The sequence below is a fragment of the Falco naumanni genome, chromosome 7 (assembly GCF_017639655.2).
Source record: "Falco naumanni isolate bFalNau1 chromosome 7, bFalNau1.pat, whole genome shotgun sequence".
In the NCBI taxonomy this organism is placed as follows: Eukaryota; Metazoa; Chordata; class Aves; order Falconiformes; family Falconidae; genus Falco; species Falco naumanni.
In genome coordinates, this window is record NC_054060.1 from 71,763,108 (window position 1) to 71,789,770 (window position 26,663).

Genomic DNA, 26,663 nt, shown 5'->3' on the forward strand with positions numbered 1-26,663 from the left:
GGTATTGTATGTGACACTGAGTCGTAAATCATTCCTTAGAACTTTATCCTTCCTTTGTAGTCTGACATGCGTGTATCTAAAATGTACAGCATACGTGCATGTGGGTGGTGTTACTTTCTTTTAAATTACACAGAATTTCTAGGCACTGCAAAATGGGAAAAGGTCTTAATCGCCTTTTAATTGCAAGAAAAGAAAATTTTACAAGTTAAGAAGTTGTTATTTAGCAATGCTTTATGGACAAACTAAAAATAGCTGTATTATAAATGTTTTAAGCTCTGAGACAATGTCCTACTCATTTAGGTGTGTGGGAAATCAAGAACTTTAATAGTATTATGGGAAATCAATTTCTGAAAAAGTTTTTGCATGTTTCCCAAGTTTAGCACAGCTGCAGGATTTTTTAAATGTCTCATTGGTAAAGTAAGTATTCACTCAGCTGGTAAAATACTTCATGTTTTTAAAGGCTGAGTTACTTTTCCATACCTGCAGCGTCGGGGAAGATAGGGCAAACTGCCTGCTGAGGGCCTGCGTTCTGACTGATGTTCTTGATCTCGTTCTTGCCTCTGTGGCAGGTTGGCAAGCCAGAGCTGGGGCTGGGACCTGGGACTCCAAACCAGCAGGGCTAAGTATCACCCACTTCATGACACTGTCTAATAAATTAAGCGGGTCATCTGCTTAATGCATACTCGTGTAGTTCCTTGCTGCGTTACCTACTGAGAGCTCAGATCCTGGGAATCTGCTGTTTTCCCTGGGGTCGGGCTCACTGCCTTTCAGCTCGGGTGGCTGCGCTGTGTGCTCGGGGATATCGGGAGGTGACCAGGACAGGCTTGTGCTGGTGTTTGATGTCTTTCTGTACCGGCCAGCGCTGTGATACCAGCGGTCCCTACACTCAGCTGTCCGGTCCCTATGGACGCTGTTTTGTTAGCGGAGCAGTGAGTACTGAGCACGTAGCAAAGTAGGAGTCTGAGCTTTGAACCAGCGTGGGTTCAGCTTTACAGCGTGTCCTCTTTACTGATTAATCTTGAGGCAGGATGAATAAGTCTGTGTTAGAACAGAAGGCTTTGGTTTCAAGGCAGGCATGTACAGGTGAAAATAACTAGAAATTTTAGGATAACCCAAGGAATGGCTTTGTGTTTTGAAGATTCTATTTAAAGGCAAATTGGCACATTTTTTTCATGCTTATTGTTTCTATATAAAATACATAATTTTAATAGATGAAGGCTCCTTCTCAGAGTGGAACATAAAAGAGACTTTTCTGAAGGGAAACGGAAATCAGAGGTGGGCCAAATTTGCAGTTTCCTAATTCATGGGAAATTGTGACATTTTTAAATTTCCCTCTGATTGGAATTTTCTCAGACTTTTCTTTGGAAATGTTAGAAATCAATTTGTCACCTGGCAGCTTACGACTAAGCTCAGACCAGTGCTCGGTGGGTTGTGGACCGTCAGAGCCTACCAGGCTCCCCGGTGCCTAGCAGGGACCTTGGAAGCTTGCCCGAGTCTTCAACTGCGGGAGCAGAAGTTCTGATAAAGTTCCTGTTATCAGGGCTCCAAGGCTTCCATCTGCAGACCTGGGGACTTGAGACCTAAGCTGAGGAAGGCCCTCCCAGGCCTCTTGGTGGGAGGCCTCTGCTGTTGACCTGGAAATCAAGACCCATTTGGGTCTTTGAAATATTGTGGGCTCTCAAGCTCCCAGTGCAGGAGCACGAGCCGAGCGCCCTGGAGCCCGCCCTTGCTGCCCTGCGGATACCTGGCCTTAAATCCTGGGTGGGGGCTGTGGGGCGCTGTCCCCAGCCGTGCCCGGCTCCTCCTGGCAGCCCGCTGGGCAAGCGGGGCTCTCCGGGGGGGTGCCATTCAGCTGTGCCTTGCACAGTGTTCTGGGTCGGGTGGCATATGGTGACAACGTGAAATTTGTGTGTCTTACTGAAGCACGTTTGGTACTTCATTTTGCAGTCACTGGTGGTGGCTTTGGGAACTGGACTGTCCTGGCTTTCCTGGAGGAAGACCCCTCTGGCCATTAAAGGTTGACAGTGTGGGAGAAGCCCAGTTGTGCTGCTCTCCTGTTAGCTGAACTCGTGGTTCTGTGACACCGACTGCACGTAGCTGTACCAATGTAGTTTGCCTAACACCATAGCTGGAGCTTCACAGATTTTGGCGGTTAACTGAATAAAAATCTATTGGTTATTTTTTAAATAGCCAATTGACTGGATAGGTTTTGCCTTATGACAACAGTTGGCATTCCTGCCTTCCCCTGCATTTAAATGGAAGCGTGCTTTTCTACCCTTGCCTCGCACCATCTGGGAGGTGTACATACACAGCTGAATCTTGCACCAGCGGTCCATTTATAGTAGTGGAGAAAGTGCAAGAGTTATGTATTTTTGTCTTCATTCCGTGAGTGAGCCATTTTAAGAAATACGTAAGTCTGGTTAGCACCTTCTTTGTTGGGACAGAGACTTTAAAAAGTGTTTTTCATGGAGAATAAACACCATGGTAATGTACAGCAGCCTCTTGTCCTCTTTATAGGAGAATGTTGTTTACTGGATAGAAACATGCCAGATAAATCTGCTCATTCTCATAACTGTGACCTGTCATTCCGAATTCCTAGATCTGTAACCATGAGAACAGCTGACAGCTTGCTAGAGAAGCAGCAGTTCATTTCTTGCGTGCGACAATACCAGTCCAGAAACTTTGGGGGACAGCCGTTAGTCAAGCTTGTTTGGTTTCACTAGTCTTCTCACTGTTATTTGTCATAGTGCCAAGCACCTCAAAATGGACAAACATATAGAGAGGCGCACACACACTTCATAAATCCAGACTGAAAGTTTCAACTACTTTGGCTCAGGGGTGGGTTACATAAGCTAATGCGGTAGAATAGAATTGTTATTTTTAAATGAAGAATGGGAACGAAGGGATGACATAAGTAAGACTGTTAATGGGTTTTTAGCTTACTTTCCAAAGGAAAGAAAGCTTGTGTAATCACTCTATCAATTCCATTTTAACAGTTTCAGTAGATTTCAGCCCAATCTGACAGTGGCACAGACATCTCAAAGTTTCTTTGAGAGCTATTTAAAGTTCCGCAAAGATCAGCCTCTGGGTAGAAGAGAGGAAACTGAAATAAGTGCATACCTTTCCTTCTCGGGGGAGAAGGTGCAAGATGAGTCTTTTGTTTTGCTTGTTGACTAGCAAACTGGCATGTGCATGCTGGCGAGCTGGTCACTGCTGGTGCTTGGGCCAGCCGCAGCAGGCAGTGCCTCTTGCCCTGAGGGAAATCGGGAGGAAGCACCCAGGGCTGGGGACGGCACTAGCTGAGGAAGTTGGGGGTGGGGGGTGGGTGGGAATGTGGAAACGTGAGAGTGAGTGGAGGTTTTTTGGCACAAGCTGGTAAAGGACAGTGACAGGTGCAGTTATTCTGATTAGCAGGTATCAGGTAAGTAGGAACCAGGCTTCAGTAGCTTGCTGCTCACGGAACAACTACTTTTAATGGAATGCACTTTGCGGTTCTAAAAAAAATATGCTGATTTATGATGACAGTCCTGTATACTGAAATCTTTCTGTTGTATGCTGAACAAACATGAGGTGAACAGCAGCAGAGTACATTGTACATTGCGCATTTCTTCGTTGCGTGGTTACTGGGCCGAAGCTCTGAATCGGGAGCCTTCCCCCAGTCCAAGGGTGGTTTCTTCACCACTGTGTGCTCAAGTGGTGGGGTATGTTGAAACATCAGCAGTATCAGTTCTAGTGGTGACTGCTTGTTAGTAATGTGGATTCTTGTCTAGTAGGAAATGAGTTGGCTCTTACCAAATCAGTTGAAAGAGAGGCAATTAAATGTCATATCGCTGAAGAGTTCCTGATCCTGGATATATCTGAAATGGTGACCTAGATGTTACAAGATTCTTCTCTTTTGAATCAACTTCCCCCTGATAGTTTTCACTTTTTGTACATTAAAGGACATGTTGCTTGGGTGTACGGTTTAAAATTGAAAGAGATCTAGTATAATATTTTTTTTCTTATGGACCTGTTGGATTAGCTGTGTTCTAGAAGTGTCTCTATATGTGCGCTTCTACAGTTCAAGCCTCCTTATAATGCTTATTAGATCTGGAAAGAGGGGAAGAAAGTAACAGTGACTGCCCATCGCCGTGTGATGTGTTCGTATTTAAGGAGGTCATACCTAAGCAGATTCTTCTCAAGCTGTTATTGACTCAGCAGAGCTGAAGGTTTATTTGTGAAAACCCACACCAGTCTCAAAAGGAAAGTACGGGTAGTGGCTGGAGCAATAGTTTGGAAATTTTGCATGTCTGTATGTTTCTGGGTTCTGACGTTCTTACCCTATTAGACTGATTTGATGAGGGTGAACATATTTTTAAATTAAATGTGTGGCAGCTAACACAGAGAAAAATAACCTCTGAAGTCACATCTTGGGTTTATTATAAATGGAACATGTTAAAGTGAATCAATTTGATTCAATGCTCAAACGTGATGCAATTTAATACAGCTTATATTTCTGGAAGGTGAGAATGCACATTATATTTATGGGGTAGATAGATGTTTTGTTTAGCAGTGGCTGAGAGAAGAACTAAGGGTCATCATACAGCATTTTGTGGTGATTATAACGTGTGGCAGAAAAGGTAATGGCATCCCCGTACCTCATGGAAGGAAAAAGGGATCCTGTCTTATGTACAGCACCAGTTGAATCACTGTCTCTCTTCCACCTTCTCTGTCAGTGCAGTTTTTGTGGAGGAAGGGGGCTGAGGCAGAACAAATTGGCTTGTCAGTCCGTATTAATCTGGATCTTGCATAGCGTAGGTTTAGATTGTATTTTTTAGTGCAGTTCTCAACCCTCTCTACCAACAGGGCTTCCTCTGCAAGGCTCACCAGTTGGGCAAGAAGGCATTGCCTGACATAGCACAGCATACCTCGGAGAAATAGCATTAAAAAAACCCCAAAAACACCCAAAAAAGGGAGGGGGGGGTAGATGTTGGTCCCCATGTATTTGGGTTTGGTGGCAAGGTGTTGGTAGTGGGGGGCTACAGGGGCGGTTTCGGTGCAGCACTGCCCGAGGCTGCTGCTACCACCTGGAGCTATGACTCACAGGCAGTCCCCTGCCGGGGCAGGGGACCAGCGTGAGGAGGGTCCCCCCCGCGGGGAAGGGGCGGCGGGGGCAGCCTGGCAGGGACTGACGGCAGCCCCGGCCCTGCGCCCCGCGGGAGGAGAGACCGTGGGAGCGAAGCGGAGCCCGGGAAGAAGGTACGGGTGGGGGAAGGTGTTTTTAAAACTTGGCTTTATTTCTTATTATCCTACTCTGATTTGATTGGCAATGAACTAAACTAATTTCCCCAAGTCGAGTTGCTTCTGCCCGTGACGGTAACTGCTGAGTGGTCTCTCCCCATCCTTATCTCAACCCACCAGCCTTTCCTTACACCATCCCTCCCCGGCCCCGCTGCGGGCAGTGACAGCACTTGGTGGGCACCCGGCACCCAGCCAGGGCCAACCCACCGCCCTCCATCAGCTCACGCTGAGCGGAAGCGTAGGGAAGGGGCAGCAGCTACATGTTCATCCCGTGTCAGACTGGTCTATAGACTGGTCTATTGTTTCCAGTGCTTAACTGGTCCATTCCTGTCAGTGATGGAGAAAGCTTTCTGGGGTAACCCAGCCAGCAGCATTGGGGTGGGTTTTTGTATCAGTAAATGCTGAGCTTCCCACAAGGGATGAAATTTTCCTTTACATTCCAAAACAGGGAAGTGTGAGACTGATGCTATAGAAACCTACCCTGAACCCATGAGGCCTGGCTATTATTGCCTGTTACCAGACCTTCTATTCCTTGGTGAGCTTGGGAAGATGTTAGCCAAAGACCAATTGGCAGCTCATTTGAAGCAGCAATATCATGGACCTGGCACAATCCAGATTTAGAGCTTGGGACTGAATCTCTGAGCCAGTTGGTGACTACAGCAAGCATGACACAGACACTGCTTTATGGGAGCCTGGCATTAACTCAGAATCCAGGAACACTCCTCATCTACAGGCTGAAATAGCCAAGTAAGGTGGTGCAGCAAATGCAAACTCCTTAAACTGTTCACCCCAGCCCACCAGTTACCACCTTTACTTTACTCACATTCAACTTGAATCTGGTGTTCTTCATCAGCCTCTGACCTCATCCACACCGGAGCCTGATAAGAGGTGCGGTTACAGGTGATAAAGAGTAAGTATGATACATGTTGTATCTGCATGTAATTGGCACTGAAAAGTGTGTGATTCATAGTCCACCGAGTGATTACCTGTTTAACAGGAGGCTGGAATGTTGTGGAACTGTGTGAATAAGGAAGCTAATGGCGATGGCACAGCTCACTTCTGATGTATCAGAGGGAAGTGCAAACTCCTGTAGTTTTCACACAACTTTCATATGATAAGAGTAATATCTCCTGGTAAATTACATTGCACACTGCGTAGAAAGAGAGTGCCTTTGTTTTCCACTGGTGGTAGGAAATCATCTTTCATTGTCAGTGTAACCGATTCTGTCCCCTCATCTCTGCCACATCCTGATATAAACTGATCCAGTCCTAGCTATAGCTGCCTTCACTACTCTGAGCTGCTACAGAGAACACAGCAGTCTTTGTGCCTTAGCTTTTTTTTTTCAGGCAGCTCTGTATAGTTGAGAACACAGCAGCAGTTCTTCTCAGTGATGTTCAGTGTGGACAGCGTGTCACTGCTGTCCTTGGCTTGCTTTGGTTCCTGAGGTGGAGTGCCGATCCAAAGGTGGGTTTCTAGTGCTCCGGTGGGGTCGATGGAGCCCCACGGGCAGGTGTGTTCAGCCCCCTCACAGAGCCGGGCGAGCTGGAGGAGCCTCAGCTGTGCGCGGGCAGCCCTGACCTAGCTCTGCCCCATACCCCCGGCCCATCTCTCAGGGGAGCTGGAGGGCCCCCCAGCACAGTGCCCCTCCAAGTGCCCTCTGTAGCGGGGCCAGCCACTCTGCCTCGCCGCAGCGCGCCTGCGCAAGGGAGGGAGGGGGAAACCTCGTGGCCGTGTGTCAGCGCTTGCTGCTGCTGGAACCTGCTCAGGTGCTCTGAAATCACCACCTCCACTGGAAATCTTCTAAGATCCCCTGAACTCGTGGGACAGGTCGTGGTCTTCTCTTGTACTTTCAGATGATGGTCTGGTGGGCAGACACATTGGAGCGGGAAGCTGCCCGATTCCAATGCAAGCTAGTCAGGAGCAAAACTTTGGAGACGAGGGAAGTAAGAGGGTTGTGATAGGTACAGGATGTGTACAGGCAAGCAGGAGCAGGGTGATTGGGACTGGCTGGGCATGCCACTGGAAGTGCAAGGGGAAAGGCTTGTCAGAAGATCAAAACTTAACGGGCAAGAAGACTATTGCTTTAAAACCAAAGGAAAATACATTCTCAAAAAAAAACCCCACAACCAAACCCGCATCAGGACAACATGAGACAACTGTATTAAGAAATCATCATTCATTCAGTCAAGCATTGAAAATATCTGAAATAAAAGAACTAAAATGACTTCAGTATGGGTGTATTAATATTCTACAGCCTTTAATTGCAAGCAGGTGTAGTTCTTGACACACAGAATGCATGACTCTCAGCTAATAAGCACGTGGTTTAGATTTCCAGTCAACACAAAGGACAAGTTACAGTTCCATGGTGACTGATGGCGTGTGTTGCAGGACCTCTGTTTCTTCATAGGTAGGTATGCAGCAAATCGGGCGGGTTGCACGAAGGGAAAGCCTGACTTCCCGATCAAATGCTGCTGAACGCTGCTGCGGAGAACGGCTGGCCTTTCACAGTGCCCCTGGGAGAGAATAGGCAAGTTATTTATGCAGACCTTCACCATGGACATAATCATATTTTTCTCGCTCTCCTATTGACCAAGTTGAGAGTACAGTTCTCACTAGCAGAAATGCCGAATGTTTGTACCTGCAACGGAAGTTAATGGGAGCTGTTCTACAGTATTGTATAACACTAGGTACTAGGGAAAGCAGAAATTGACATCTCAGATTGGACTTTCAAAATCAGTAGGTACTTTTCATTTTAACTTTTCTTCAGTATTTTCCCTGTGAGATATGACTATAACAGGTTGCAAAACCAAACTCATTAAAGTTTGAAAAGCTTGAAAAAACTCTGCTGCTGCAGTCATGGCTGTCTTCAAAATACTATACACAACTCAGTAACTGTGTTTACAGTAATTTCCAGTAAGTGAAGTAAAAATGGTAAAGCCAATGAGGACAGAATAATCCCCCCCCTTGCTTTTTATAGAGTCAGGAATTGTTTGTTTACACTGAATGAATAGGAACTACAATATGTTATAATTAAAGACTGTATCGTAAGCTCTGCAGAAAAGGGTAGGTGTTGCCTTGAAGAGGATAACTTGTTTGCATCAAAAACTTGAGTTCTAAAAATTTCTTAACTTTTGAATACGTGGTTTTGCACTGAAGACATCATTAAAGTTCCAGCATAAACGTAATTCTGTATCCGAGCAGGTTCCAGCAGCAGCAAGCGCTGACACACGGCCACGAGGTTTCCCCCTCCCTCCCTTGCGCAGGCGCGCTGCGGCGAGGCAGAGTGGCTGGCCCCGCTACAGAGGGCACTTGGAGGGGCACTGTGCTGGGGGGCCCTCCAGCTCCCCTGAGAGATGGGCCGGGGGTATGGGGCAGAGCTAGGTCAGGGCTGCCCGCGCACAGCTGAGGCTCCTCCAGCTCGCCCGGCTCTGTGAGGGGGCTGAACACACCTGCCCGTGGGGCTCCATCGGCCCCACCTGTGTGCTGTGCCCCGCAGTCTCCACAGAAGAGACTGTCCGCACGCTAACGAGTGTCTCCTGCAGATGAACTTCAGGTTCTTAGCATTTGCCAGGTTAATCAGGTTGACTTCTGCTCTTCCCATGGACTGCTCCTGCTCTGAAGACTCGACTCTTAGCAGATTTCAGGCTCCTTCAAAATTCAAGGTTAAAAAGCTTTTCAGAATATTCATCAGAAATCTCGTAATGGGATCAAGATGTACCTTTTTCTAGCTTTGGAAATAGCTGAAGTTTTGTTGGAGTTGCTCAGTCTGAAGCAAACAGGTTTTGCCCTTCTTTGAGGTGGGTAATTTATAACAATTCTCAGGAGAATGAGACAATGAAACAGAAAGATTTCTTGGGCATTGGTGCTTTAGTGGCTGTATAGGAAATCTGGGTTTTGAGACCCTCATCTTCTGAACGAGGCAGAACTAGAGCAAGTGTTGACGGGTAGCCTCTCCATCGCTGTATGCTTATGTGATGCAGTGATAGGAAGGATAAAAATCTGTGTGAACAATGTTCATGCATGCAGATTGGCTGTTTGTTATCTTTTGTGGGGTTTGAGGGGGTTGTTGGCTAAATGCACTTGCCCCAAATGTTCTAATCATGATAAGCTCCTCTTGCTGTGGGCTCCTCCTCAGCCGTTCCCACACGTGGACGTTCTGTAGGAACTGTGGCACCGGTACCACCAAGGGTCAGCTTTGTTCACAGGAGAATGTAATCTGAAGAAACTAGGAAACTTCCTGCACTCCAGCTTTCACTTCTCATAGTGCAAAATGCTGAGTATCAGAATTTTGGGCTGATACTTGGGTACGGTTTGTATTGTCTTACCCTATGGAATTTAGATATGGAACTTTTTTGCCTTCTTTGTACTAACCGGGGAGGAGTAAGCAGTTAAATCCTGAGGTACTCATTTCAGGACAGATCCTGCTGTTCTGTTGAACAAGTGGAGATTCCTGACCACCAGGTCCATTTGCCCGTCACTTGCTCATGACGCCTCCATGGCTACCAAAGGCATTCAGTAGAAAAAGTAATGAAGCCATATTTTAAATGCATTAGGAAGAAGTGAGTCCCTGGAGTTCTCTCTGGCCTAATGATCTGCATGAATCTGGGCACTAATCGGGCCCCTGTAACAGTTTCATGGCTTATTTCCCCAAAGTTTATAACCAGACCAAAGAGAGTGTGTGACTGCCTGCCTTCAGCAATGCGACCAGGGAGGGAGGAGGTCCTGTGCTATCTAATAGCCCTGTGCTTGTTAATCACTATGCCAGCAGCCTCCAAGGGCTTTTCCAGCAGTACGACTGGCTCGTGTCCTGAGCGTGGTTTCCTATTCCAATATTAAAACTGGAGGGACAGAAAACTAGCTATCTTTTTCTTCCATCCCTGTTTATCCACTGGGATTTTCTGCATTATCTCTAGAAATATGTCCTCTCCCACTGACATAGTTGCATGTCTTGATCCCAGTCTTCCTTTTTAGTCCTCTGATGTATAGGCAGCAGTCCTGTCTGGGACAGGAGATGGCTATAGGATGAATGTAGCCTAGTCACAAATTTTCTTTTTACGTTGCATTCTTTGAGAAAAAGAACAGGGCAGCAAAATCAGTCTTGGCTTGTGAAGTAACTTCTCTGCATAGCTTGTTCCCCTGCATGCAGCATAAGCCATAAATCACCTGCAAATGACACCTCAAATATTGGTCTTGTCTTTGCTGAGCCCTGGTGTATTGGTCTTGGTCCTGCTACTGATGTCCAATTGTGTGTGGAAGCTGCTGCTTGCTCCATGTTTCAGGAGGCTGGTGTAGGTGGTTGTGCAAGATACGGGAGTGTGGCTTGCAGTTCTGTTGCTAGGAGCCAACAGTATGAGATTCTTTTTAAGTTTTAGGGTTTTTTTTTAGTCTCTCTTACTACAAGATTAAAGTTTTGTAGATAAATGGTCTATGTATAAACTACACTCTGTTTGTTTTATTTTATTTTTAGGTGGGTTTGCATCTTAATAATTGGCAATTGATGTTTGTGCTTCTGAGAAGGTGGGATCTCCAGCATCTTGATTGTAAACACATGCGTTTACCTTCAGGGCAGAGAAAACATACTCTGTACAACACACTGACTATTGTTCAAACACCCACAACTCTTCAGGAAGGCAGATGCCTTGTTTCAGTTTCAGTCTTTCATTGAGTCACTCCTGCTTATGTAAGATCTGAATTTGACTCTCTTTCTTAAGGCTACATTATGGAAATTAAAATCTTAAATAATCCCTTGTCTGCTGGGACTACCTGCTTCTGGTACGGAGGAGGAATTCAGCTTGCCTTTCTTGTGCTGTCCTGTTAACAGAAATTCTCTTTTGATCCTGTGGTTTTGCTCAAGGGAGAAGTCATCTTTTCTCCAGATTCCTTACATAGTTCCTAGTGCTGACATGGGGCAGGAAGAGTTTCTCTAATCTTAGGTTTGCTCCAAAACCAAACAGCTACCTCTCAACCCAGAAGGCCCTCTTGCTCCTATGGGGAAAGGTGCAGGGTCCCCATTTCCATGTAACTCCAGGTTTCTCTCCAGTGTTGCCACGTTCCATTTATGGGCTCCATCCTGCCTGGGACACTAGCCTCGCTTGTTCTGTTCTGATGCTAACCCAAATAGGAGCGTGACGGGGGTGTGTTTGGCGGGTGTTGGGATTTTTTCTTGTGTGTGTGTTTGTTTTGGGGGGTTTTCTCCTTTTTTAAAATCCTTTCAATGCAGTGGTTTGGAATAATCTCACAGTTACTGTGTTAAAGCTCTGAGTTTTAAAGTGGTTGCTGAAGGATGTGGCTTTGCCCTAGGTAAATACCACACCCCACTAAATAACAGTGCCTATGGCGTGTTGATACTTGCATTCCATGGCAAAGGGTGGGCTGTGTTTGAACAGCGGCGTGCATGGTAGGTGAAGCCGTAACCGCTTACGCTTTGTTAGAGGAAAATGGAGGTGTGAGTTTGGAGGAGACAGAGAGCCAGAGTACTGGACTTTGACTTGTGATAGATTCGAAGAGCAGATGGTGAACTGTTACAGAGTATTTCTGATCTGTTTTTACATGACATATTTTTAGACTCTAATATTCCTTTTCACTTAACACTATGTTGCTGCATATTTGAGTACTTGAATGCGTTATTTAAGTGCCTCTAATTTAGTTTATAAGCATTAATTACTTAAATTGTTCAACAGTGTTCTGAAGTGGAGCTGTTACAGCCTGCAGTTGTGGGAACTGGGGCAGAGAAAGGGCACGTGTCTGGACCTAGATCCCATACTGAAACAGCGGAGTTTGCTCAGATCTTTTGCAAATGGTTGTCCAATATTTTAGGATGTTAGAAGCTGAATTATCATGGTAGAAAAGAAAAACGTTATGCGAGTACACTTTCAAAATAAATAGCTATCAGTAACATCTTATTATATGTATGTGCATCCATACATGCATGTGTATAGTAATTTCAGAAATCCTAATTTGCAGACAAGTGTTGGGGTGAGTGACTTCATTTTTTAAATGAATGTTTCAATACTTTTTAGGAAATGGAAATAAAGCACAAAAATCAGGATTATGTAACTTTCTTCACTGTCCTGCAGGACATAGGTATGTTTAGACTTGATGATGAACTATCTTGGTGCTTGTGACTAGAACTCCTTTCAGAAGTATTGCAACTCATTGATGCTGGGATTGGCCTGGTTCTACCCAGGTGACCTCAGTCCCCTGTGACTGAGCTAGACCGTGATTTTACAGAGATCTGTCAAGCCTTGAAAGCTCGCTGATACCCATGGAAAGCCCTTTTCTGAGATCTCACCCAAATGTTTTGGTTCTGTTGGAAATGAAAGCCACTTATTCTTGTCCTTCCCAGTGGACATGGAGAATAGCTTACTGCTCTTACAGCTGTGAAAACTTGCTGTGTATTAGAAGACAGTTGCCATGCTTGGTCGTCTCAGGGTAAATAAACACAATTCTTTTGGCCTAAGCCATAGGATGTTTGATGTTTGTCAAAATTTTTGTGGAATACTGAGCACAACCATCACAGATAACTAGTAGGTTCTTACAGCAACCTTAACTCTACCCTTGTGCTTGCTATCCTTGCCTGCAGGAAAAAACGGGTTATAGCAGAGTAGTCCTCCACTGTGACGGTGTTCCGTTCCTTTCAGACAGAATTTCAAAGTTAGATGGCATATGGCTTCTGAGGCCATTACATGAGGATGTGCTGGAAACATGGTAGGCTTTCAGCATGTGTTCACTGCCCCAGGGTGCTAGAGATAGGAGGCGGCCACTCTCCGGCCAGTTAACAGAATACAATTTTGCAATTTCTGTCTGATGGTTTTTGGTGAATGAGGAAGTGTAATAAAGGATAAATATTAAAATGTCCTTCATTTCTCTTTATCTGTTCAGACTAGAGATTCCCTTGTGGCCACTGAATCACTGGGGTGTTAAACGGGTGCTGAGCCTAGCCCTGAACTGCTGGTCAGGCAGGACGGAGCTGCGTGTCTCAGTAGCAGCCTGCACCACCTTCGCAAATGAGATGAAGGATATGCTCAGCTTCCTTCCCAGGCACCGGAGCTCGCCCGGGGAGGTGGGCTTGCTGAGGTTCTGTCCTGGCATGTGGCCAGAACGTGGTGTCTCGACAGCTAGGCAGAAACTACACTGGTCTGAATGGATTGGCACTGGTCGTATGTTGGGACTTGAGGTCATACGCAGTTCATAGAGGACACATTTGTACCGTAACAAATTGTGCGTATGTTTTAGGCTGAACTTAATTATTGGTCTACGTGTAGAGAAGTGTGGATGCGTTTGGGTTTTAAGTACTTGCAAATATTCATCCTGTTTAGAACTGGTAATTCTGTGCCTTGCCTAATAGGATGTTAGGCTCATTTTTTTTTTTTCTAAAGTGTTGTCTTTCTGGATGTCCATTTCTCATGACTGGCGATGTCAATCAGTGACCCACAGCAAGTGGAGGGTTAAGTGGAGGATGGGCAGAGAATTCTCAAATAGCCAAACTGTGGCATAGAAGGTTTCTACAGACTTAAACTGCAGTTGTTTTGGAGGTTAAGAAAGATTTCTTTCCTTCTGCCACACTGTCTGCTAAAGTGATGTTTGATTTACCACAAAATTGTTCTGGGTGATGGACAGCCTGGATAAATCTCAAATGCCTGGGCTCTGAAAGTGAGTCAACTTTCCTACAGTGAGGAACTTTCCATTTACTTCTTAGGTAATAGCATTTCAGTTTCCAGCAAGACTGATGTTCTGGTGGAGCCCTGGTAGGGGCAGAACCTCTTTGGTTCGGTTTTCCTGTGTTCAGTAGGGACGGGTGGCAGAGCTCCATCCTATTAAAGAGCCAGTGTCTTCAGAGCAGAGTGCAAGCGGCGAAAGTAGAGGTGATGGCAGTGTTTAATGCCTGCTGTCAGAGGCAGGTATTTTTGGTATCCTTTAAAACAGAAAACGTGGTTTCTTATTAAAATAAAATCTGTCTTCCAGTCAACAGTATTGCCCTTTACAGCATCTCTGTGAGAAAAGTGAGGGAAACCCTGTGACAGCTTAGTTTTAAAGCCATCTAATTCCTTGACTGTTCTGGCTTTTGGCCTGGCAATGACATAAAGGTTGTAGATATTTCACTTGGTGAAACAACATGCCAACATTGATTTCTGCAGAACAGTCAGCAGACTGTGCCCCTTGATGCTATTTGCAGGAAGGCAAGCAGTGCTTTTGCTTCTTCACACTTCATTTTTCTCTGATTTGGAGAGGGACTGCTCCTGGAATTACAAGTAGAATCCAACTGTGGAGTGGGACGTGGGACTTTGTGCTCCTAGTAATTCAGTCCAATACCGACCATCTGTTTCTCTTCCCTCCGCTTCTTCCTTTAGTCCAAACCTAGTGAATATCCAGCAAGCTTACCCAGTCTCCTGAAGGGTCGTGAAGCCAAACGGTGTACGCATCTCACTGCGTGGCGAGTGACGGAGGAGAGGGCTCAGAAACCTGAGGCTTCTGTCTTGCAGCTGTGTTTCTGCTTATTGCGTTAAGCGCTTCTCATGACTGTGAAGACTCAGTGCAGCCCGTGTCAAGCGTGGTGCAAACAGGAAACGAAACCCTGCAGTCGGAGGATACACCTGCCCTGTGCTGGCGGAGCAGCTGCGGCCCGCGCCCATGGCTGAGCGCACAGCCGGAAGCGTCGGGGGCTGAGTATGGGCTGAGCGCCGTTTCTTCTCAAAGGTTTGGAGCCTGGATGGTGAAAGAGAGGGAGGGAGAGACAAAGGTGTAGTCACAGTCTGCCTGGCAGTCTGATGAGAAGTGCTGATCAGGAAGTCGCTCGTGCCACATTCAAACCGCCGTGGTTTAGGAGCGTAGCGTGCGTTTTCCCTTGCTGTGCTCACCAGCCTTACAGCTCCCGCTGGCGCTTGGACACCACAGGGAGATCAGCGGTGTGATGGAGCAGGGAGTGTTAGTTCGCTTGGGGACTGAAGCAGATTCAGGGTCTTGGTCAAGGCCCCCAAGGCACCTGGTGTGTGGAGGTTGCTCAGTGATTTCCTTGATTAGGAACACGGTTACGCTGTTTGTATTCCTTGTGCAACAGCTAAGAGCATTTGAAGTAACATGGCTGCTCTGGCAGAAATCCAGTTGCAGTGATTTGGCCAAATTATCAGTTGATGCTGGTTGGCACAGCACCTCTGACAGTCTGAAGAATGGTGCTGTTGCGTATTGGCTCAGGGCACAGACTTTTTAAAGCAGATGCTCAAACCTCCAGACTCAGGGCTGGGCTGTCCATTGATGTAAGTTACCATAAAGCAGCATTTTGATTCTGACCCTTAAACACCTTTTTGTGTAGGGATGAGCAGTTGCTGCTGTGCAGACTGGTGTTTGTGTGCATCAGGAACCCATTTACTGCCCAGGGAGAAGAGATGGCGATGTGGTATGATGGGACTAAGGTGCTGCGGAGACTCACCCTGTCTTGGGAGCTGAATCAAGTGTGGCACTCAGAAACTTAGTTACAAAGGTTTGTGTGAGTGTTTGCACGCATGCTCCTGTTGGAGCTTGCTTGGGGAGCATTCTTCTTGTTGACTTGCTCTTTCACCTCCCACCCATTGAGATCTTTGTCTCTATTTGTGATTCATGTCTGATTCAGCCAAGTGGGTAGTAGACTTGGCAGCAAGAATCTCCTTAGTTTGAGGAATCCAGAAACCCTTAATAAGGGGCAAATGCACAGACACTGGCTGCTGAAAGTATAAAGTAAGTGCCTTATATGATAGATTTTATTTTTTTTATTTGAGGCATTTTTGGTTTAGCTACAGGCAAATGTTGCACCTTGCTTCCCTACACAGAGCCTTTATGGATATGTAAGTTACATTTCTCTCAACAAATAAGGGAAAAATTACTAGTATACTTCATTTTCTCCATTGCAGTATGATGCCTTGTTACGTCTTTCGAGTTTCTTCAAGTACTGAATGATCTCAAGCCTAGGAGTTTGTTATAGTGTGGACAATGTAAATAAATTAAAAAAAAAAAGTCATGGAATTTTGACTGACTGCAGGGAAAAGCTTTTAACTAGCTGCTTTAGATATTTTTACAGTGTGCATGTGTGTGTATATGTAATATCTATTAGAAGCAGAAAAAAACAAGGATAATTATAATTTGCTTATATCAGGCATAAAGATATCTACTGTTCCAGGATCTGGATCTGATCAAGTCAACTGCCTGCCTCTTTCAGATCTGCAAAGGCAGTTACATTAAGCCTCAAACTGAAAGGACTCAAAACCAGAATCCCTCAGTAGGCAAATTCTGTGACTAACTGGAATGATATCATGTTGCTCAGCAACTCTCACTATCTTCGAAATTACTATTTTTTTTTACATAACATCACTCAAATCCCCAGATCTCTCCATGAGATGAGACCGTATGGTTGGCTGTCCCAGAGCTGCACTGCCTTGAAAAAATGAAATCCCCAATTAACCCTTGAGGCTGGCTGCTGTGAAGCTGCACCCCTGGGAAACTCATTGGTTTGGGGGAAATGATGTTGATAACAGCTTGTCTTGGTAGAATATTGTGATTTTAACTGAGCAGTAGATTCTTTGTTAAAGTGTTTGTGCTTTTTTTTAATAGGTTGTACTTACAGTACCGTAGTTACTGATTACACACACACACAGAAGCATATATAATTACAGCACAGTTAAATTAGGCTAGTAATTGTCTTGGTTGTGGTCTGCTCCAAATGATTTCTTATGGAAGCTTTTATGGTAGCGGCTGCGTTGAGACAGATGAAAGCAAAGTTTGCTTCAGACTGGGCTTTCTTATCGATGGGCGAGTGCCCAGAGGACGGGGCCAGGCTCTTCCCAGCAGTGCCCAGCGACGGGACGAGGGGCACCGGGCACAAACCGCCACACGGCCGGTTCCCTCTGAGCAGGAGGGAGAACGTGTGTCCCTGGCGGGTGGCGGGGCGCTGGGCCGGGCTGCCCAGAGCGGCTGGGGAGGCTCCTGCTGCGGGGCCATGGTGCAGCCTGCGGGGAGAGCCTGCGGGGGGGGATGGGGATGGGGGCTCGGGGGGCACTGCCCGCCCGTGCCGGTTGGGATTCCATGACTTAGCTCATGAAAATAACACTGTTAGTAGCTTTGGACCTACATTTAAGTCCTTTGCATGTGCATGTCAGGTGAAAGTGACAATAAAGCAGCGTGCAGTACTGATAATGGAGAGCAAAACTGAATACATTAATTTCATTGTCTGAATTCAATTAAATGATTAAGTAAAATGGCATAAAGAATGAAGAAAACAAACTAGCTTTCAAGGTGATGTATTTTGGTTTCAATAAACTAAGGTAAATAAAACAATCAAGGATGTTGTAGTTAAAAATAACTCATAGGTTTTTAAAGACATTTTATTGAGTTAAGTAAATGTCTATACTATAAAAAGTAAAACTGAGACAATAATACAACTGTAAAACATACAGAGAGTTCAGAAGGAGCAAATATTAATGGAGAGCTAATTGCAGCGCTCGGGCCTGCCAGCTGCTCCCGCTGGTAGCTGGGGCAGCCCTGTGGGTGCCCTGGGGGCCCGGCTGAGGCTGTCCTGTGCCAGGGCAGGGTGCTGGCTGGGAGCCCCCGGGGAGCGGGGGACGGGGCGGGGGACAGGCACTCGCAGCAGGAGGGCCAGCCTGGAGCAAGGCTGGCGCTGCGCGTGGGGCGGCCGTAGCTGACACCCAGCCGGGTGCTGGCCTGGGGCCGCTTGGCGAGGGCAGGCCGGTCCCTTCCCGGTCCCCAGCCGAGCCCTTCCCGGTCCCCAGCCGAGCCCTTCCCGGTCCCCAGCCGAGCCCTTCCCGGTCCCCAGCCGAGCCCTTCCCGGTCCCCAGCCGGTCCCTTCCCGGTCCCCAGCCGAGCCCTTCCCGCTGGCAGCTCGGGGTTGCTGCGGCCCAGGACGCCGGCGCCGCCCCCTCCGCCCGCCGCCTCCCTTGCGCTGCTGGGCCGCGCTGCCGTGCGAGCTGGTGGTCCGTGCTCTTGCGTTTTGGGCCTTGGGCTCTTACAGGATCCTTTTGAAACACACGTAGTAACTTCTTGATAATTACATTTTTTTGTGCTACTTGCGAGGCCCCGTGGCGGAGCCTTGCTCCCTCGGGGAGTGAGGGAGGCGGTGGCAACCAGCGTTACAGAGCAGATTTCAGCCCCCGGGTCCCCGAGTGGCAGAATTCAGCCTAAACGATGTAAAGACTTTAAGAGAACAGTAGATTATGATGGCTGACTATTAAGTACTCTTTCTTAAAGCCTTTTAGGGGGGAAAACAAAAAAAGATTACAAAGAAATTTCTCACTATCCTTTTGTTTCTTGCTGTCATAATAGCTCTCTGTAGGCTTGCGTAGGCTTTGTACTAGTGCACAAAAAAGACAACAGGATCTTGGATAAAGAAACTGCTGAAATTTTCCTGGAAAAACGATTCAAGGGACATTGTTTACTATAATTAGCAGAATTTCCATGAAAATTTACCAGCTCAGGCAAGAAACTACTCCTCCACTCTGCTGCTGATGGAAGAATGAAATTTTTTAGAGGGACCCTGTTGATTTATGTTGCATTTTGGTGTACTTTTTGTTCTTTAACTCATCATAGTTTCATGTAACATACTAGGATTATTAAAATTGATGGACTTTTTTTCCCCCTGAAGAAAAGATTTTTCTTATTCCCCCCCTCCCCCAATACTTACTAGTTTAGATGTGATTGGTGTTTTTAATTACTGTAATTACTTCACTTAGGACTCAATTCTGCGAATTCCTGTGTATGTTATCTGTTTGTCAGTGTTCACCTAAGGGTAGTTACATGTGTTCAGGGTGTTCACAGAACTGAGATCTTTGTTTTCATTTTACCTTCACATAAGGGAGAGATTTTTTTTCATAGAACAGAGGAAGGTTCAGGTCCCTATTCCCCATTGTCCTTAGGAGTCAGAGTAGCTCTCCTGTCCCTGAGGGATTCAGCATATGCTGAGAGTGAGATTTTGGTTGTTTTATATGTGTGTAAAACAACAACAGCAACCAAACACGCGTGCACACACATATACACACACCCCTCCCCACGGAATTCAGGGAGTCTGGACTGATCTGTTCAGTGAGCTAGGATAGCCCATGTCCTGAAATGGTGGGAGGGTTTTGGGAAAGCCTGGTGCTCCCTGGGGATTAATTCTTGAGGACAGTGAGGTCTGAGCCAAAACTACTTAAAATGGATGAAGTTTCATGGGTTTTCCTCAGCCAAGTCCTACTGGTGTGTCTGGGCAGGATTGTCATGGCTGTGCTTCTGCCTGCTAGTAATGTATGCGCTTCTGCTCCCATCATGAGGAAAGGCCCACAGAGAGCTGTGCTCTCAGAAACAGTGATTCTTGGCTGCTGCTCATTTTTGCTGTTTCTTAATGGATAGACATGATGGCAACAGCTACCTTCATCCAGGGTTGAACAGGCTGGGAATACCTGGTCTGGCTGGCATCCTGTCTGCATGTGCCGGTGCTAACACGGAGCCGGTCTGCCACATCTGCTGCATGGATGCGTGCTGCTCTTCAGTGCTGTGCCTCACCTTCAGGAGAGTAATCCAGATAACACAGATAAATGTCAGATACCAAGCCACAATCCTTTGTGTGCCTTGTGGCTGCATGGCAGGAATTGGTTCTCCCTTTCTCTTCCCCTGAATTTTTATTCTTTTGCTACCAGGGACACGGTTCCCTTGGCACAGCCCCTCACACAGACTGACCTGTTGGCAGGAAACTAGCTTTTCTCCTCTAGCATCCCGCACCTTTTATTGCCTGGGGAGATAAATATATATATATATATAGTGTGTCAGTTACACTTTACATAGAGTAATTTATATACTCAATCTAAGAATATTAATAATTTCTCATGTTTGCCTCTTGGCCTTTTTGGACTGGTTTCCTTGTTCCTATGCACTGGCTGGGAATCTAGAAGAAAGGAGGGCTTGGAGAAACCCAGGCATAGCAAAAGATCAAGGAGGACTGAGCAGGAATCTAGAAGAAACAGAAAGGACTGGGGGAGATACAGACTGCAAATACGGATGGGCAGTGGTAGCAGTCCTCTTTGCCATTGCAACATAAAGCAGTGATTTGAAAAGCACACAATACCATTGCTAACAAAGAGGAAAAGATCTTGCTTTAGAAATAGAAGTGAGAAAGATTCCTCCTACAGCAGGCACACAAAGTTTTCAGCTTCCCACTCACACCACTGCTCCAACAGCACGCAGCCCTGTTTGCGTCCTGGCAGTTTGCATCCTGGGTTGAGTGAATCGGGAGGCTGGAAGCTGCAGGAGAGAAGTGCAGCTGCTGGGCCCCTGCTGATGGCTGCATGCCCCAGGGGACGGGTCTGGACACTGTCCTTTCCCTCCTGGCTTTGAGCCTCACGCTTTCCCTGTCTTGAGGGCAAAATGGTTTGGGAAGAAATTATTTAAAATAACTTAAAAGAAAAAAATAAAAATTGTCAGTGTCTGCTTATTGGTTAAGTAGCTTAGACGTACTCATCCAAGGCAGCTGTAACCCAAGCAGCCAAAGTCCACTTGAGCTGGGGCTGGATTTGGCATGTTGTCTCTCCTTCACACCCACAGTACAAATAAAAGCTGCAGCTTTTTGGGGCTGGGTGGGAGGTAGGAGGTGGAAAAGCCACTGGAGTGTGGTGTGGCATTGACAGTTGATGTGCATTCCTTGAAAACCTGTGCTTCTCATCACTTCTGGGTGTAGCAGTATGACATGTCATTGGGAGGCAGGATGCAGTTTGTTAGGAGCGGGGACATTATGGCAAGTGTGGGATCTTTATGGGAGAGTAATGGGCTGATGAGTGACTTCTGGTTAAGGGATGGGGGAAAAGCAGTGTTATCCTGAAAACTGGGCTGGAATCTTCAGAAACTAAACCTTTGGTGGCACGAGTTACATTCAAAGGGGTCATTTAATTTGGAGTGGTGTTTACTTTTAACTGGTCTTTAAATAACTTAGGGCTGTGTCCTTCTGGAGTAGAAACAGCAGAGTAAACTGAAGGGCTTAGTTAACTCTGGCAAACAGACTACACAAGTAATTTACCTTTGCTACTTGGATAACAATGTTTACATTGCACTTTCCTCCAGAAGGAGGCTGTGGACATTTGTGAGTGGTGTACAAGAGTCTCCCTCATCCTCACCAAACAGCAGCTAGCTCTGCGTAAGAGACAAGGTGCTGTTTAGCACTGTAAGGCTGCAGTTTGGAACGGCTTAAGGCAAACAATACTGAATATGAAAGGGTCGTTTAAACCTGCAGAAGGTATTTATGGAACTGGAGTTTAGCTAGAGCTAGTAACATCTGTGGAGTTGTGGTTAGCGCAACTGAGCCTTCATGATTCTCAAACATCCAGGATTTTCTTTGGATGCTTCCGCTCATGGGTGCAGCATGTTTTTGAAAGTATTACTGCTGCATGGGACACTTATATCAGACCCAGAGTGATTTCTTTTCAGCTTGAACTGCATTCAGAACCAAAGTAAGTTAAGTAGGAAGAAGCAGTCTTATTTTGGAATAAGTATGCTCATATGGTGATTATATCGTTATGTCAGTTTAATTTGCAGCATTATGTAAAACTTTCTTATCAAGACAAATCCTTAAAACAAAGATTACCTGCTTCTATGAGTTCATGTATCCTTTTGATAAGTTCTAAGATAGCCCCAGGGTTCTTTCCTCGCACAGTCGCCAACATTGCTAGAGGATACTTTATAAAATGTGGTATAAGTGAACAAGTTTGGGGAAGGGTGACCAGGTCAGAGTATGATCTGGAGAGCTACATTTTGCCTGTGTATCCGTTGTCTGCAATTTGACTTTTTGTATTTTTCACTTCTGTAGAAGTGTAGTGTAGAAGACAATAAAAATCTGGTATGCTAAGCACCTAAATGGTCAGATCAATATCCCTGCTGCAGAAGACATGATTGTTTTAAAGGTGGGTTTTTCAGGTGCTGAGCAGTGACTTAAACTCATTTTCAGTGAAATCAATGCCTCCCACTGATTTTGGTGAATCCCAGTTAGGCCATTGATGAGCACTTCTGTAAGTGCAGCCCAGTCCCCAGCTGTACTTGATCTCAGCAAAAGCCCCTCAATCCTGAGCTGTTGCACACAGGTATGGAGCAGCTCCATTTTTTTCGCCAGCCAGGGTATCATGTTCTAGTGACGGAAGACGTGAGCCTGCTGTCCTTGTTTGTGAAGCACTTTGGGATCCCTCAGAGTGTAACATGAACGCCAGCAGGCTGTGGTTCTCTCCCACGCAGGTTTCAGTTCCAGAGCACAGGACTTTTCCAGTTTTTACTCTTTTTTTTTTTTTTTTTTTTTTTTTTTTTCTTTTTTCCCTTTCTGCCTTTGCGACAGAGCACTCAGCTGATTTTTGTGAGCAGCTGGTCTGTTTCCCTGCCTGCCAGCAGCGGTACCCAGCCAGCTGCACTGTGTGGCAGCCAAAGGTGGTCAGAGCAATGCCCAGCTTTGTTAAAAAGTAACGAGATTGGCAAAGAGGGGAGGGAGCTGGAAAATCCGTGACCTGAAGTAGATTCTGCAGCACACTGGCAGTGGGTGCTGAGGGACCCGAGGCACCTGCAGTTGCTCGGTGTCCAACTAGAGATGCATTTTCTGTGCATCTGTTACAGTAAGACTCACCTGCTGACTCGGAGGAAGCTGTTAGTCACGAGGTGACGATGAAGTTCTCTGGGAAAGGAAGCATTGCTGACAGTGGCAAACAGCTTATGTTCATGTCTCATGGAAGCTTAAATGTGCCTAAGCACGTGTTCAGCATCTGCTGTCCGCATACTGCATGACTCAGATACAGAGGGTCAGGTGTGGCTAGGAACAGGCTTGTGTATGCAGTATGGCTCATTTATTTATTTATTTATTGCAGGCAGTTTTCTTGTGAATGATAGTGCATTATATTTAAGTATTGGTCCATTCTTGGGTTTATGTGTGTACTTTTCTGATGACAATCGTAGTGTCTGTTCTGTGGTTCCACCTTTGAGCACTTAGTGAGGAACAATTCAGTGTGCATGAAGTTACATGGTAGGTTGGTGGCATATCAGGATTTCAGCTTTTGCCCAACTTAATATTTCTTTTCTTTGTATTCCAGAAAAAGGCATGGCATACAATTAAAACCATGGTTAACTTACCAGTCATCAGTCCCTTCAAGAAACGCTACTCGTGGGTGCAGCTGGCTGGGCACACAGGTGAGATGGGTATCTTCAATTTGTCTCTGGAGTGGGGATGGCAGCAGCAGGGAAAACAATGTTTCAGCATTTCCCTATTTCCTTCCTTCATGTGAAAATGAAGCAGGCAACAGCACATAAATCTGTGAATTAGAACATCTTTCTTTTAGTTGTGGGGGGATAGGGAAGGGAGAGTGATACAGCTGGGTAATGACCCTAGGGAAGGATCTGGCTCCTCATGTATCCTTGTAAGGTGGTATATGTAAAACATGTGTTAGAGGGAAACAGGAGAGACTGGGGAGTTGAAGCCTTGGTCTGCCTTTTGCTGTTGGCTGTGGTATGGGATTGTCTTCCTTGACTGAGTAGTCAGTATGTTAGTTCCCTAGTGGGAAGGATTAGTGTCCATACCCTTGTGTACTTCAGCCCTGTCAAGGACAGTGCTCATAATACCAATGCCAAACCCCTCATCGGAATGTAAGCCCTTGGGTGGAAAACAAATCTGGTGAAAACTGCCTCGGGGATCAGGTGTTTGCACTGAGTGTTGTTGCTCACTGTGTGAGTGCAAGGAGCAGCTCAGTTGGCTAGTGCTAGCTTCATGTCTGTAGAAGTTGGTAAGTGTGCTCCTGATGTAGGCTTTGTTTCATTGCTGTGGCAGAAAAAAACGCAACAGAGAGAAGTCATCAGGTTTGCTTCTCTCTTGCTTCATTTAATTCTTATGCAGCCCTTGTTCCTAAAGAGGTAGTGTGGGGTTTATTAGTACACATGTGGGCAGGCACCTACGCTGCATCGTGCTTTAATGCAGCACCTGAACCACCTCTTTATATGCTAATGCGCTAATACAGTGCACTTTAAAGCTGTGCAGAGAAATTTATTTAGTCCTAGAAAAGGAGTAGCTGCATTTTACACAGTGGTGTTGGTGGGGCTGACTCCTATCACTCAGGGTGCTGTGATGACCCAGTCTTAGTGCAGTTTTTATCACAGCGTGTGTGGGGTTAGCTTGGTCTGTGTGGAGTGATGCACTGGTCATGTAATCATAACCCTGCTGGGGGCTTGTGTAGTAGTGTAGAAGAGGAGGGTTAAGGGGTTACTAGAAGCTGATGGAAGTGAGGCACTGCTCCAGTTTCCTTTAAATAGTTTTCTGTGGTGCTTTTAGTCCATCCTTTTTGCAGCTGTTCTTCTCTGATATGACCAGTTCTTTCTAAACTGAGACCTGGGCCATCACAACCATCACCCTTGTGCTGAGGCAGTGCCAGTTCTAGGATTTGTCAGAGAAGAACCGGTTCGCAGCAGCTGAAGGTTCCTGCCGTGATGATGTTGAGCGTTATCCCCAGGATTAATGAGGCTCCTACTTTGGCACCTATTTTATGTCATGTAGGTTAAAGGGTACCTCTGAATGAAACACATACTTTCCTCGGACGTTGTTGGCAGGGTGCAGGACAGGGAGAGTGTCTGCACAGGAGACTCCAGACAGCTGCAATCTAATTACTTGCCAGTCTTGGCCTGTGCAGACTGTCATTTGTACTGGATACCATTCAGACGTGGGGTTGTAAAAAAAACCAATTGCACTGCAGGCTGTACCTGCGAATTAGAAGGGCTCTGGAGAAGAGGCAGTACCTGGAGGTACATGCGAGCGCAGTCACAGCGTGTGTGTGTGTATGTAGAAAGGGCAGTGCTTGGCTTCTGGCCTGTTGGTGGCTGCTTAACGATCGCTGACTGGCCGTACTGCCTCGCTAGGTACACACTCCGCAGGTATACCCTGCGTGAGGATTAAGGACAAAGCCAAGACTGGCAGTGTTACGCAGCTTTAAAATAGCCTGTCAGAGGATTAATGAATTCTGGCTCGTGGCTTCCTCCTGTGCATTTTAGTAAGTATAGTAGTGTTTAATATCCTAACAAGGAGTTTAGCACGGGGAAAAAAAAAAAAAAGATGGCCTGGAGCAGCTGCACTCCTTAAAGCTATAAATTCTGGCATGGGAATGTATCCAAATGTACTTTCACTGCCAATGGCTGTGTTTGTCCTGGGTGTTTTGTTTTTTATGGAAAGCATGTTATCTTTTCTGTTCAGGGGAAATACCAGTTAGGTATCATGAGGCTGAGGTAGATGAAGCTGGAGTGGTGGGGGAAGGTGTTTTTCTTTTTGGCAGGTCAGTCTCATCAGCATGTGTTTGATTTTCTTTTTTTAGGGAGTTTCAAGGCAGCTGATAGTGGGAAGATCCTCAAACGCTTCTCAGAGAATGAAAAGGAGTGTTTTGAGCGACTGATGAAAGACCCACTACGCTCCTGCGTCCCTTGCTTCCATGGTGTGGTGGAGAGAGATGGCGAGAGCTACATTCAGCTGGATGACCTGCTTACTGATTTTGAAGGGCCTTGTGTGATGGACTGCAAGATGGGGATCAGGTAGGGTACATGAAAGTGCTTGCTAACCCAAATGCATTTGAAGGAAGTGGGGGTGGGGTGGGGTGCGTGGGGATGTGGTCCTGTTCTGTCTGGAGGAGTTTGGGAACATTTTTGGAGCCCTGGGATTCACTCCAGACACCCTGTTATTGGATTGGCAGTCACCTTGAACAACCTGGGGAGAGTAAGTCCCCCTGTTGCCTGATTGTACGTGGATTCTAGAAACTAACTGATCTATAGTCTCAAAAACTATCCACATGAAGAAATTTTCAGGGGTGATTCAAGACAGGGTTTCTTTGTGATGGCCTGATAATACATGGGGAAAGACCTCCATGATTCATTCCCTGCCAGTTCATTTAATCTTTGTGTATGTAGGGATTCAAAAAAACCCACAAAAAGTAAATTTCCCAAACGTCTGCAAATGTGAATGACTGAACAGCAGTGTGAAAGCCCATTTCCAACGCTTGAATGAGCCTTCACTGGTATTGATCTCTTCTGTAAAGAAAAAGAGTTAACCATCTGCTCAGGGCTGACCTGTGTTTTTCCCTATTGACATCTCCATGATGCTCCAGATTCACATTTTCTTCTTGTCTGTGATTAAGAGGAAAACCTCAAAAATGTTACCTAAGTGTAACGAGTAGATAAGGGGTCTGTTGAGAGCCTGGAGTAACAGTACAGGGTTGTATGAGCTGTCATAGTAATCTTTTGGATGCGAGCTCAGACGCTCAAGGATTACTGTCATAAACGAGTTGTTCAGCTTACAGGAGTGCAGACCAGCCTTTTCAAGTAGATGCTAAATCGTAAATGAATTGTCAGCTAAGTCAGAGTAGAAATGTGTAGCACTG

At 46.1% G+C, this 26,663-nt stretch overlaps 1 protein-coding gene across 2 annotated transcripts in view; it reads left to right on the top strand.

Moving 5' to 3' along the window:
- ITPKA (inositol-trisphosphate 3-kinase A) overlaps positions 1 to 26,663 on the top strand; it is a 38,495-nt gene that overhangs the window by 1,962 nt on the left and 9,870 nt on the right. For both annotated transcript variants that reach the window (XR_005828870.1, XM_040600621.1), the window contains exons 2-3: positions 23,349 to 23,445; positions 25,608 to 25,821. Coding sequence is in view for 1 of the 2 variants with exons in the window: in XM_040600621.1 (XP_040456555.1) it covers positions 23,349 to 23,445; positions 25,608 to 25,821 (311 nt within the window). In the remaining variant the exon portion in view is untranslated. The remainder of the gene's footprint in view (positions 1 to 23,348; positions 23,446 to 25,607; positions 25,822 to 26,663) is intronic.